This window comes from Nicotiana attenuata, chromosome 8 (genome assembly GCF_001879085.1).
Source record: "Nicotiana attenuata strain UT chromosome 8, NIATTr2, whole genome shotgun sequence".
Taxonomy (NCBI): domain Eukaryota; kingdom Viridiplantae; phylum Streptophyta; class Magnoliopsida; order Solanales; family Solanaceae; genus Nicotiana; species Nicotiana attenuata.
This window is the reverse complement of record NC_031996.1, coordinates 6,583,695-6,598,352: the sequence shown is the minus strand read 5'-3', so window position 1 is coordinate 6,598,352 and position 14,658 is coordinate 6,583,695. Positions and strand designations below refer to the sequence as shown.

The following is a 14,658-nucleotide window of genomic DNA, read 5'->3' as shown; positions in this document are numbered from 1 at the left end:
TTGAGATAACCAAGTTCAAATCTGACGAAAAATCTAGGAGATGAAAGGAGACAGAGAGAGAGAGAGAAAGAGAGAGAGAGAGTCGTACAACTGGATTTCGCCGGAGATGAGGAGGTTCCAAAATCCCAGCCAAGAGAAGTGATGGTCGGTTAATGCATCCGGTATTATTTGGAAGAGAGAATGACATGTATCAAATTAGAGAGAGAAAGAAAATAGTGTAACTGAATAGCGTATTTAGTGGCTTAGGGTAAGAGGTACCAAAATTAGATATTTTGCTATAAATAGTAAAAGGTATCTATAGAATATAATTTTTTTTAATGGTGTTTATTTAAAATAAATAAGATGTTAACCTTTGCTATAGGAGGTAAAAATTTCAATTAACTATCTCTGGATTATAATCCTGAGATTTTAATTCTTACATATCTCGCTTTGCAACTGAATGACCCTAGTTTGTGAAATTGAAGTTATGGAAGCTTTAAAATTTTCTCCTTACCAACTTGATCTTGTTGCTCTTGATAACAAACATGCATAAACCATTTCACGAGGTATGTGTCAAGATAGTCCAATGTCTTTTAATTAGCTTTCGATCTTCCGGCCAAAAAATAATATAAATGAAGGCGTGTGGTGTACTATTTTGTGGTGGCAATTGTAACTTTTTCATAAATTCCCATATCTCCCTCACACAAACCTTGCTTTTTTATTTGGAGGATCGACGAATCAAATGTTATTTTTGTTCCAATATTTGCCTCTTCTTCTCCCTCTGAATTTTTAAAAATAGGTAATATATTTGTTAATAAATAATGTTATTTATATATTTGATAGTATTGTAATTTGTAGCACAGAGCTATGATTAAGAAAAAAAAATAGGTTTCAATTTAAGATCAGGTTGAGATCCTTCTGACCACATAGCAATACAAACATAATCCGAATCTCGAGTGTATCGTGTACGTAAAAACATCTGGTCTATATTGAAAATCGTTGAGGTAAGGAATGGAATTGGCATATTTTTATACTATGTACTATGACATTACCCACCTTTTGTTGCTAAGCTTAACAACATACTCATTAAAATTTCACAAGTGAAGTCTGAGACAGCTAATGTGTATGCAACCTTACCTTTACGTTTGTGAGGTAGAAAGGTTGCTTCCGATAGACCCTCGGTTCAAGAAAAGATGCAAGGAATTAAACTTCTATGAGAGACCCCTCAATTTAATATTAAAACTTAATACCCATATAATATTTCTTTTAGGGTGTGTTTGGTATGAACGAAAACGTTTTCCTTAGAAAATATTTTCCTAGAAAATGAGTAATTTTATCACTTATTTTCTCATATTATGTTGGTGAGTAAAATAAAATTTCGAAAAATATTTTTTAGTGTTTGGTTAGAGGGTAAAAAATATTTTTAGAAATAATTTTCTATGCTACTCCCCTAACCCCTTTTCCCCCAAATCCGCATGTTTCATGTGCTCCTCTCCCCCTCTCCCACAAATACTCAACAATTTTTAGACTCTATTTTCTTCAAGAATTTAAGTACTCTTTTAAAAATTCACACAAACCCAAAAGAACTGTGCTTTACTTTTTCAAATATGAATAACGTTGAAATGTGAGCTCCATAACTATAAAGAAAATACTCTTTTTCTTATTAAAACAAAACAAAAATACTCTTTCTACAACACGAAAAGGAAGTACGCATTCAGTTGAAATGAAAGAAAATATTTTTCCTGCAACATGAAAAGAAAGTACCCATTTTATTGAAACAGAAAATACTTTTTCTACATCATGAAAATAAAGTACTCATTTTATTGAGATGAAAAAAAAAAAGTACTCTATCGACAACATTAAAATCCAAATAATATTTATATTTAGGATGAGGGTGGGTGGGGGTAGGGGTGGGATGGTGGGGTTGGTGGGCATGGGGAATAGGATGGGGAAGATTGAAAAAGAGTTTTAGAAAATGTATGCTCTTCTTTTGATAGGGAAAAGTGCACGAGAAAAATATTTTTCAAAATATTTAAGCCAACAAAACATGAAAAAATTGAAAAATATTTTCCAAAACACACCCTTAGAGCAAAATGAAAGGAATTCATTAATTTAATCAGGGAAGTCTACTCAGTAAATGCACTGAGCTCTCTCACCTTTATATCTCCTCAAGGAGGATAAAATCCATATCTGCATAAATAAAGTCTGCTAGATTGTCTAATAACATTATTGATCTCCTTTTTGTAGCGAATAATAAAGTTGCCAATCTCCAAAATTCACAAAATACGCTATGGCAATACGCGTAAAGATATGCATTCCTATTATACACCTTAAATACTCCAACCAAGCCACCAATGTGGGACTCAGTGAAACATCAAGTCTCAATTAAGTTCTAGTTGTGTGAACTCAGTGAATTCACCAGCATATGATCAAAACCTCCCGCCTGCAAAGAAACCCGAGGCACACTAACATTATGGATCAATTGTTGTAGCCACCTCCTCGTTGTTGGATCCTCCTGACAAGCACAATGGGCAAACTCAATCAACGATACGAAGAAAAAGAAAAGGCCTAATTCCAGAAAAAGAATGCTTCATGTTTTATGGGAGAAGCAGGTTGGGGGTGGGGGTGTTGGGTGGGAAGCTACTTAGATTGCAAGCATTACGTACACGAAGACAACTGCTGAAGGTGGTATCTCTAAGCATATCCGGAAGACAATTTCTCAGTGCATCACATGCCCTGCCATAACCAGTGCACATCAGTTTTAGCCCATAAAAAAGGGAAGACACGAGAGGGCTGTGATATATTACACATAAACAAGCTGAAAGGAAAACTGGGATGGTGATATACAGAAAACTAACCTAACATTATCTGACAAACGAAGATAGCACCTAATTATGTGTTTCAGCAGTCTTGATGAAGGCTGTTCAGCGAGCGCACCAACCATATTCCCTAAAACTCGGGCTACTGCAAAAAACCTCTCAGCTGTGGCACAGATGTAATCCAGACCCACATCATCTAGAAGGATTTTTTGCACAATGAAAGTTGCAACCTGTCAGCATGAGCAAATTAGATGCATGAAAATCAATCTGATCAGCAAGGGGGGATATGGTCGGAAACTGTCATTGAGGAAGCACTCACTGTTTTTGACAGTTCACTCCCCATCTCCATCGTACGCAAGCACAGGGGAATTATCTCTGTCGATAGGAGAAAGCTGATAACTTCAGTGTCATCTACCTGCACAGAGAAAATCAAAAGAAACAGAGTAACCTGAACTTCAGAACAATAATTGATTAAGGCAGGGAAAGATTCCATAAACAGCATTTTGAGCTCCTGAAATTTAACAAATCATGATTTCCTTCTCATAGACTGTCATTCCCAGTAGATATGATCATGAACAAAACCTTGATAACACTAACACTGAAAGAGAAAAAGATGCATGAAATTCAGCAGACTTATTACCTTCACCAGGGCACCAATGACACCTAAGCTAGTAAGCCTCAGATATTCAAAAGGTCTTGACTTGCTTGTTGTATTAAGAAAAGGGTACAGATACAACGGAATATGCGCTGCAATGTAGGAAACAGTCAGAAGGATTTATCAAGGGAACTAACAAAAGATCACAACTATGATGGATCACAATTACGATTATCATCAAACTGAGGTCGATCCAGATCTCGGAAATACATCAAGAATATAAACTCCGTCTTCTTTTTTTACAATATGTATTAGTTTTTGAAGGTTAAAAAGCATTTTACATGAATAATATGGGGGCCGGGATAGTAATCTAGGACATGCTTATGTTGCACTAGCCAGTGCTTCAACGAACCTAAGGCCACAAACATGTAATTTTCCTCCTCTTTATGAACATCAGCGACTGCCGAGGAAGGACAGTCTATATAACTTGACAGCTGTGAATTCCAAGAAAAATGTATAATTTCTTTTTTGAGTAATGGATAACATACAACCAAGTATAGTGTTTTCACGTGAAAATCAAATTCCAGTTCTCCTCTAAAGATTTATCAAGTGAATGCCAAGTGACATTAATTTGATACTATTTGGGTTTTATTCTTTGACTGTGTGTGTTTGACAAGTAAATAAGAATTTTATTAAGTGAAAAGCACGAAGCAAGTGCCCGTGGTATAAGAGATGTAACTATGAGGAGTTTTAAGAATATCTTTTTTGCTTTGGGATAAGGTAAATGAGGGGTTTTAAGAATTGTGTCTGTGACATTGTTAAGGGAAACACTTTGCATTCATGAACAACTGCAAATCAACAGAAGTAACAATTTACAAATCAACATAAAACAATTTCTAGTGTTCCTGCACTTGAACAAACATAAGAAACAAGACAATAACAATGCTGTCAAGGAATTATATCAACTGAATAGGTTAATGATCTGTATCAAGCAAAGACAGGCCAATCATGTATCCATATACAAGAGGATGTTTATGGATATTGTCATCTTCTCTCCAATGACATTCCACCTAAAAGAGCAGCCAGAAAAGCCTTTTTTTTGTATATCAAAAAGGCCAAGCTGATTGCAATTGAGAAACAGCTAAGAAAATTTAAAAGAAAAAAGAAAAGAAGAAACAGAATCTTTACCATTGAGGAACAACATTCTGGTGTCAGGGTGAGAAGCTACACACTGCAAAAATACAAAGCAATTGAAGGCAATTTCATTAGGAAACAGTAGAAGATTTGACTTGCAAAAAACCTAAATAATGGAGGCACTGTGAAAGAGATTATCCTGAAAAAGCAGTTACACTATTATTAGAACCTGATCTTTGACATGCAATTTGCTCCATGTAATAATAGAACTCGAATCTTTTTCTTTGATAATAAAAACTTAAAACTACTTCACTATTAACAGGTATTGCCAACTAATATTTATAGGATGTCAATAAATGAAATTTGAACACCTTCCAGTCTGGTGCATAACCCCTCCTTCACCTTTCTTGATACATAAACCACAATCCCAAACCTATACAATTTTCTACACCCTACTGCTGAAGATTTATCCAAGCTGACATTGATGGCCTTTGGACCAGTTTATAGCTTGATATTTGACTTCACTATTTTGACTTTCTCTCTCTCTCTCTCTCATTAATCTCTCGTCTCCTTCGTTCGTTCTTTGGGTACTTCTCGTTCTCCGGCAACTCTCCGGCAAGACCACGCCGGACATACAGGTAAACATCTCCTTTTCTCTTTCTCATCTTCTTCTCCTCTCTCGCCCCCCCCCCCCCCCTCCTTCGCCCCTACATCTTCTTCTTCTTCTCCTTTCTTTCTTTATTTTCTTTTCCTTTCTTCTTCAAATCTTTCCCTACCTATCCTAGACCAGCCAAATCCTATCCCCCTCGTCCCCCCCCCCCCCCTCGTTTTTCCCCCTCTTTTTTCTTTCTCTTCTGTAGGTTGACCGGCGGTTGTTGCCGACGGTAAAGGACAGCTCCGGCAGGGATAGTGAAGGTGTGTGCGATGCTAGGATCTGGTTCTACAGCAACACCTCGACTCCAGCAGGCGTTACAGCAGGCTTCAGTAGCAGGCCCCACTGAAACAAAGTTCAGTGTGGGCGGAGGCAGCGGCTAGAAATCCTTGAATACGTTCCAGGTTCTATCTTTCTTTGTCTTTATATATTTTGATTTATTCTGTATCCTTTTGTCGTTATATATTTTGATTTCAATCTGTATCTCTCTCTCTTTATGTACTTTGATCTATTCTGTATCGTTCTTTGTCTTTGCGTTTACTACACATTCACTTGCATCAATTACTTGCTTTTCTGTAGTTGCTTTCTACCGGTGCCTTAAGGTGCAATAGTTACCTTGTTGCGTGCTGTAGTAGTACTAGCTTAGTATCCCTTAGATTATTGTGGCTGGGGTGAGGTATGGTAGAGTGAGGTCATGTCCTTGGGTGGGGGCGGGGGTGGGGGCAAGGGTGGTAAAGGAACCGCTAGGCTGAGGATTGGGTCCTGGAATATAGGGACATTGACAGGGAAGTCTTTAGAGTTAGGGAAGATTCTCCAGAAAAGGAAGATTCATATAGCGTGTGTCCAGGATACTAGATGAGTAGGCACTAGAGCACGGGAGTGGTTGATAGGGATCTCAGGTACTAGACTAGTTAGGTACTAGACTAACGGGTTTAAATTGTGATATTCAGAGTTGCTAGGGGCAAGAATGGAGTAGGTATTTTAGTTGATAGGGATCTCGGGGAGCTAGTGGTAGATGTTAGGAGAGTGAACGATAGGCTGATGATTATTAAGCTAGTGGTTGGTGGGTTCACTTTAAACGTGATTAGTGCATACGCGCCCCAAGCGAACTTGGACGAGGAGGTCAAGAGGCACTTCTGGGAGAATTTAGACGAGGTGGTTCGAGGTGTCGCCCTTACCGAGAAGCTTTCCATAGGAGGTGATTTTAATGGCCATATTGGGAGACTGCTGGGGGCTATGACGATGTGCATGGCGGGTTCGGCTTTGGAGGTAGAAACAAGGCAAGAATTTCGTTGTTGGAGGTCGCTAAAGCTTTTGATTTGGTGATAGCTACCACGTGTTTTCAGAAGAGGGAAGACCACTTGATCACTTTTCTGAGTACGGTGGCCAAGACTCCGATTGATTACCTTCTCTGCAGGAAGGACGATAGAGGCTTGTGCACTGATTGCAAGGTTATCCCCGAGCGAGTGTCTTTCGACACGACATAGGCTCTTAGTAATGGGCCTGGAGATTAAGAGAAAGAGGAAGAAGAGAGCGGTGTATAGTCAACCTAAGATCAAGTGAGGAGCCTTGACTAAAGACAAAGCCCATGAGATGGGGGAGAAGTTGGTGGCTATGGGGGCCTAAAGGAGTAGTGGTAACGCAAGTAATATATGGTCCTTGACAGCGAATTGTATTAGGGAAGCTGCTAGAGAGGTGTTAGGGGTCACGAATGGAAACGCGGGATCTACAAAGGGGACTGGTGGTGGAATAAAGAAGTCCAAGAAAAAGTGAAAACCAAAAAAGCAGCATATCTGAAGCTAGTGGAGAGCACAGTCGAGGAGGAGAGGAGGATGAATAGAGAGTGTTATAAGAAGGCTAAGAAAGAGGCAAAATTAGCGGTCATGACGACTAAGAATGGCGTTTGTGCGCCTGAATGAGGAGCCGGGGAGTGAAGGTGGTGACAAGAGAATGTACAGATTAGCTAAGGTTAGAGAGAGGAAGTCCCGGGACCTGGATCAATTGAGGTGCATTAAAGACGAGAATGTAAAGTATCGATGGATGAGGCGTCTATTAGGCTTAGGTGGCAGACATATTTCAAGGACGGTTACAGGTTCATCGTACTTGGTGAGTTGGAAAACTCAGAGAGCCAACGAGATTATGGTTTTTGTAGGCGCTTTAAGGTGGAGGAGGTTGAGTGGGTGATGCAGAAGATGAGTAGGGGTAAAGCGACTGAGCCGGACGAGATTTCGGTAGAATTTGGAAGTATGCGGGCCGGGCAGGCTTGGAGTGGCTTACTGGATTATTTAATATCATTTTTAGGACGCAGAAGATGCCCGATGAATATAGGTGGAGCTTGATGGTCCCGGTGTACAAGAATAAAGGGGATGTCCAGAATTGTAACAACTATAGGGGTATCAAGCTGTTGAGTCACACTATGAAAGTTTGGGAGCGAGTGGTGGAGAGGAGGAAGAGAAGTGTGTCTATTTCTGAGAACCAGTTCGGATTCATGCCGGGACGGTCGACCACAGAAGCCATTCATCTTGTGAGTAGACTGGTGGAGCAGTATAGGGAGAGGAAGAAAGACTTGCATATGGTATTTATTGACCTAGAGAAAGCCTACGACAAAGTCCCGAGAGAGGCCCTATGGAGATGTTTGGAGGTTAGTGGCATCCCAGTAGCATACACTAGGGTGATTAGAGATTATGTACGATGGTGCTAAAACTCGGGCGAGGACTGTGGGAGGAGACTCGGAACATTTCCCAGTGTTGATGGGGTTACATCAGGGATCGACTCTTAGTCCATTTTTATTTGCTCTTGCGATGGATGTGTTGACGCGGCAAATCCAACGGGAGGTGCCATGGTGTATGTTATTTGCAGATGATATAGTGTTGATTAACGAGACGCGCTGTGGGGATAACACTAGGTTGGAGGTTTGGAGACATACTCTGGAGTCTAAAGGTTTCAAGTTGAGTAGGACGAACACAGAATACTTGGAGTGCAAGTTCAGTGAGGGGACGCATGAGGCAGAAATGGACGTGAAGTTTGATATACAAGTCATTCCCAAGAGAGATAGTTTTAAGTACCTTGGGTCTGTTATCCAATGTAACTGGGAGATTGACGAGGATGCTACACATCGTATTGGAGCGGGTGGATGAAATGGAGGCTCGCATATGGTGTTTTCTGTGATAAGAATGTGCCACCAAGACTTAAGGGCAAGTTCTACCGAGTGGTAGTTAGACCAACTATGTTGTATGGTGTTGAGTGTTGACCAGTCAAGAAATCCCATGTCCAGAAGATGAGAGTAGCCGAAATGAGGATGTTGAGGTGGATGTGTGGGCATACCAGGAAAGATAAGATTAGGAATGAAGTTATTAGGTACAAGGTGGGAGTGGCCCCTGTGGAAGGTGTTAGTTAGTTAGTTGTTATGTAAATAAGCACAGTCCTACATGGAATAGGAGTAGTGTAGGTATTGTGTATTGTTATAAATAGGGGTACTTGTATTATAGTTAGGGTACATTTAATAATATAATTTTTCCGTGTCATATTTCTCACATGGTATCAGAGCGGCAATGAGAAAACATTCGGGAAAGAAAACCCAGCCGAAACAGTCGTCGTGCTTCAATTCCGGCGACTTTTTAGGGCTTTTTTTTCGTCAAAACCAATTTCCATCGATATTGTGCAAAAACCAACACCACCACAAGGTCCCCCAACCCCCGGCGACCAAACCCCAACAAACACCTCCGGCAGCCGACGACTTACGCGCCGCCACGCGCCGACCGGAGACAGTTTTTTCCGGTGAGATCTGCTTCATGCGCCGGCGCGTGGAGCCCTTTCCGGCCATTTTTTCAAAACCCTTCTTTAGAACAGTTGGATCGCCCTATAATTCCGAGCCTACCCGTAATTTTCTTTTTTGATTCCGAGAACTTTGAAAATTTTCCGGCAACTACAGTAGTTTTCCGGCAATTACAATATTTTTTTCCGGCAGTTTTCCGGCAACTACAGTTGATTCTTTGTTTTATTTGGTGCTAATTTGCTAGACCTCTTTTCAATCCAACAATGTCTTTGGGAGTTGATGTATTTGGATGTAAAAACACTGGTTATGGAAGTTCCGGTATTATGATTATCTCAGAACCTTTAATGGGAAGTTCAAACTACTTAGCTTGGGCTTTGTCTGTCGAGTTGTGGTGTAAAGGTCAAGGTGTTCAAGATCACTTAACAAAAAAGGCTAGCGACGGTGATGAAAAGGCCAAAGCACTTTGGGAGAAGGTCAATGATCAGTTATGTAGTATCCCGTGGCGATCTATTGATTCCAAGTTGATGCCCATGTTCCGTCCATTCCGGACATGTTATTTAGTTTGGGAAAAGGCTGGTACTTTATACACTAATGACATCCCGTTTCTATGATGTAATATCGCGAATGACAAGCTTGAAGAAACAGGAATTGGATATGTGTACTTACTTGGGACAAGTATAGGCAGTCATGGAAGAATTTGAGAAGTAGATGCCAGTTTCTGCTAGTATTGAAAAGCAACAAGAGCAACGACAGAAGATGTATCTAGTTCTTACACTCGTCGGACTCCCTAATGACCTTGATTCACTAGGTGACCGAATTTTGGCTAGTCCGACTGTCCCCATAGTTGATGAATTATTCTCTCGATTACTTTGCCTTGCTGCAGCACCAAGTCACCCAATGATCTCATCACAGACACTTGATTCCTCTGTTTTTGCATCCCAGACAGTGAAAAATCGGGCATCTCAAACTATGGAGAATAGACGAGGAGGAGGTCATTTTGGAAGATCTAGACCCAAGTGTTCTTATTGTCATAAACTTGGACACACTCGTGAAGTGTGCTATTCCTTACATGGTCGACCACCCAAAAATGCTTATGTTTCTCAGACTGAGACTACAGGTAACCAGGGATTTTCTTTATCTGAAGGAGAATATATGAGTTTCTTCAATATCGAGCAAGTAAGCAGACATCTCCATAAGCAGCCTCAGTTGCTCAGACTGATACTTCTGTTGTTGGTAATTCTTTTGCTTGTGTTCCAATCTACTACTCTTGGACCATGGGTCATGGACTCATGCGTTTCTGTTCGTATCTCTGATAATAAATCACTTTTGTCGAATATTGTGTATTCACAATCTCTTCTCGTTGTTACTTTAGCCAATGGGTTTCAAACTAAAGCAAAAGGAATTGGACAAGCCAATCCCCTATCTTCTGTCACTCTAGATTCCGTTCTTTATGTCCCTGGTTGTCCTTTTAGTCTTGCATATGTTAGTTGTTTGACTCGTGCCCTCCATTGTGGTATATATATTTTATTGATGATTCTTTTATTATGCAGGACCGCAGTACGGGACAGACGATTGGCACAGGGCGTGAATCAGAAGGCCTTTACTACCTTAACTCACTCAGTCCCTCCAAAGCATGTCTAGTTACAGATCCTCCAGACCTAATTCACAAACGTTTAGGACATCCGAGCTTATCCAAGCTTCAGAAGATGGTGCCTAGTTTGTCTAGATTAGATTGTGAGTCGTGTCAGCTTGGGAAACATACCCGAGCCTCCTTTCCGCATAGTGTTGAGAGTCATGCAGAGTCTGTTTTCTCTTTAGTTCATTCTGATATATGGGGTCCTATGGGGTCCTAGTAGAGTCAGTTCAACCTTGGGATTTCGTTATTTGTTAGTTTCATTGATGATTATTCAAGATGTACTTGGCTTTTCTTAATGAAAGATCGTTGTGAGTTGTTTTCTATATTCCAGAATTTTTGTGCTGAAATCAAAAATCAATTTGGTGTTTCTATTCGCACTTTTCGCAGTGATAATGCCTAAGAATATTTATCCTCTCAGTTTCAGCAGTTTATGACTTCTCAAGGAATTATTTATCAGACATCATGTCCTTATCCCCTCAGCAAAATAGGGTTGCAGAGAGAAAGAATAGGCACCTCATTGAGACTGCTCGTACACTTCTCATTGAATCTCATGTTTCGTTGCGTTTTTGGGGCGATGCAGTTCTCACAGCTTGTTATTTGATTAATCGGCCGCCTTCATCTCCCATCCAGAATCAGGTTCCGTATTCAGTATTGTTTCCTCAGTCACCCTTATACTCTCTTCCCCCTCGTGTTTTTGGGAGCACATGTTTCGTTCATAACTTAGCCCCTGGGAAAGATAAGTTAGCTCCTCGTGCTCTCAAGTATGTCTTCCTTGGTTATTCTCGTGTTCAGAAGGGATATCGTTGTTACTCACCTGATCTTCGTAGGTACCTTATGTCAGCTGACGTCACATTTTTGAGTCTAAACCTTTCTTTACCTCTTCTGAATTGAGATATCTGAGGTCTTACCTATACCGACCTTTGAGGAGTCTACTATAGCTCCTCCCACCTTCAGCAACAGAAGTCTTACCCATACCAACCGTTGAAGAGTCTCGTGTTGCTCCTCCTAGATCCTCAGCCACAAGAACACCACTCTTGACTTATCATCATCGTTCGCGCCCAGCATCAAGCCCAGCTGATTCATGTCATGCACTTGACTCTGCTCCTAATGCGGACTTGTCTCTTCCTAGTACACCGATTGCACTTCGGAAAGGTATACGGACCACTCTTAATCCTAATCCCCATTATGTCGGTTTAAGTTATCATCGGTTGTCATCACCCCATTATGCTTTTATATCTTCTTTGTCCTCTGTTTCCATTCCTAAGTCTAGGTGAAGCATTGTCTCATCCAGGCTGGCGACGGGCTATGATTGACGAGATGTCTGCTTTACAAACGAATGGTACTTGGGAGCTTGTTCCTCTTCCTTCAGGTAAATCTACTATTGGTTGTCGTTAGCTTTATGCAGTCAAAGTTGGTCCGGATGGCCAGGTTGATCGACTTAAGGCCCATCTTGTTGCCAAAGGATATACTCAGATATTTGGGCTCGATTACAGTGATACTTTCTCTCCCGTGGCTAAAATAGCATCAGTTCGCCTTTTTCTATCCATGGTTGTTGTTCGCGATTGGCCTCACTATCAGTTGGACATTAGGAGTGCTTTTCTTCACGGTGACCTTGAGGATGAAGTTTATATGGAGCGACCACCTGGTTTTATTGCTTAGGGGGAGTCTCGTGGCCTTGTATGTCGCTTGTGCCAGTCTTTATGGTCTAAAGCAGTCTCCTCGAACCTGGTTGGTAAGTTCAGCACAGTTATCCAGGAGTTTGGCGTGACTCGGAGTGAAGCTGATCGCTCCGTGTTTTAACGGCATCTGCTTCAAGTCTCTGTATTTATCTGGTGGTCTATGTTGATGATATTGTTATTACTGGCAATGATCAGGATGGTATCACTAAATTGAAGCAACATCTCTTTCAACACTTTTAGACTAAGGATCTGGGCAGATTAAAGTATTTTCTAAGTTTTGAGGTCGCTCAGTCTAGCTCAGGTATTGTGATCTCACAACGAAAGTATGCCTTAGACATTCTTGAGGAGACAAGAGGAATGACAGGTTGTAGACCTGTTGACACTCCAATGGTTCCGAATTCTAAACTTCTGCCAGGACAGGAGGAGCCGCTTAGCGATTCTGCAAGATATAGGCGGATGGTTGGTAAATTAAACTATCTCACAGTGACCAGGCCTGACATTTCCTTTCCTGTGAGTGTTGTAAGTCAGTTTATGGATTCTCCTTGTGATAGTCATTAGAATGTAGTTGTTCGCATTCTTCGGTATATAAAATCGGCTCCAGGTAAAGGGTTATTGTTTGAGGATCGAGGCCATGAGCAGATCGTTGGATATTCAGATGTTGATTGGGCAAGATCACCTTTTGATAGACGTTCTACGTCTGATTATTATTCGAGCAATGGCTATGGCAACATGTGAGCCAGTTTGGATCAAACAATTGCTCAAGGAGTTGAAATTTGGTGAAATCAGCCAGATGGAACTTGTGTGCGATAATCAAGATGCCCTTTATATTACATCAAATCCGGTGTTCCATGAGAGAACTAAACACATTGAAATTGACTGTCACTTCGTCAAAGAAAATATACTCTCAGGAGATATTGCTACAAAGTTTGTGAAGTCGAATGATCAGCTTGCAGATATTTTCACCAAGTCCCTCACCGGTCCTCGTATTATATATGTAACAAGCTCGGTACATATGATTTGTATGTACCAGCTTGAGGGGGAGTGTTAGTTAGTTAGTACTTAGTTGTTATGTAAATAAGCATAGTCCCACATGGAATAGGAGTAGTGTAGGCATTGTGTATTGTTATAAATAGGGGTACTTGTATTATAGTTAGAGTACATTAAATAATATAATTTTCCCATGTCATATTTCTCACAGAAGGCAAATTGCGGGAATCGAGGCTGAGATGGTTCGGGCACGTGATGAGTAGAGACATCGATGCCCCAGATAGGAGGTGTGAAAGGTTGACCATGGCAGGTCTGAGGAAGGGTAGAGGTAGGCCAAAGAAGTATTGGGGAGAGGTGATTAGGCAGGACATGTCATTGCTTCAGCTTACCGAGGACATGATCCTCGATAGGAAGGTGTGGAGGTCAAAAATTAGGATTGTAGGTCGATAAGTAGTCGAGAGTTTCTCCTAATCGTACCAGTAGTATTAGTATTATTCTTACATTTTTGGTTCCTTGACCTTTGTTATTCCATATTGTGTCATTCTTACCAGTATTGTTAGTAGTATTATTGTATTTCTTATTTTTAGATCTTTGTTACACATAGTGTCTTTGTTTTTCTTCTTGTGTTGTTATTATTGGTCGCTTCTTGTTAGTGTTTCTTTAGCCGAGGGTCTATCGGAGACAGCCTCTCTACCTCGTAGCTCTCTACCTTCACGAGGTAGAGGTAAGGTCTGCGTACACACTACCCTCCACAGACCCCACGTGTGGTATTACACTAGGTTTGTTGTTGTTGTTGTAGTACTGCTGAAGATTTAATCATTATTAAGAAATCATATAATGACAATAACTCATTACTTTAAAGATCACCAACAAGAATGAATAATAGAAACAGTATCAAGAAAAAAAGTAAAAAACTCCACAAGATAAAGAAGTTTCTATACCTGAAGAAGTGCTAGTGCATTACAAACTCTATTGGATTGAGCAGGAGTCAGGTTTGGTGGTGACAAAACAGGGTAGATGGAAACTATCTCCTGAAACATGCAAAATAACATTTAAAAACATATAGAAAAAGCTAGAGACTTCCACAGTAGAAGTTTAAGAAATAAGAATCAAATAGTTGTACTGAAAAATTCCACAACAGAAGTTTAACAAAGAATAATTAAATTTGGACGGAGAATACAAGTCTGGTTTCTCGCCATGGTAAAAGAGCTAATTTAACTGAACCAATAATGTGGGCTCTGATAAAGCATATGAACACCTACACATAGTAGTTCCTGTTTACCCTCTAAGTTGGGCATAGGTACAAAAACAGTTAAATGGAGAGTAAATTTAAATGATATCCCAGCACAAGACAGAATAGTCTCTCCTCCTAGTGGTGCGGATTTTTCACTTTTTCTTTTTT

The 14,658-nt window shown here is 40.5% G+C and overlaps 1 protein-coding gene across 1 annotated transcript in view; it reads right to left on the bottom strand.

The window, feature by feature from the left end:
- LOC109230808 (cell differentiation protein RCD1 homolog) overlaps window positions 2,091–14,658 on the bottom strand; it is a 16,824-nt gene continuing 4,256 nt past the window's right edge. The window contains exons 3-9 of the mRNA XM_019396245.1: window positions 14,198–14,287; window positions 4,582–4,624; window positions 3,439–3,545; window positions 3,118–3,213; window positions 2,838–3,028; window positions 2,646–2,715; window positions 2,091–2,494 (exon numbers count right to left, since the gene is read on the bottom strand). Coding sequence (XP_019251790.1) covers window positions 2,372–2,494; window positions 2,646–2,715; window positions 2,838–3,028; window positions 3,118–3,213; window positions 3,439–3,545; window positions 4,582–4,624; window positions 14,198–14,287 — 720 coding nt within the window. The 3' untranslated portion in view covers window positions 2,091–2,371. The remainder of the gene's footprint in view (window positions 2,495–2,645; window positions 2,716–2,837; window positions 3,029–3,117; window positions 3,214–3,438; window positions 3,546–4,581; window positions 4,625–14,197; window positions 14,288–14,658) is intronic.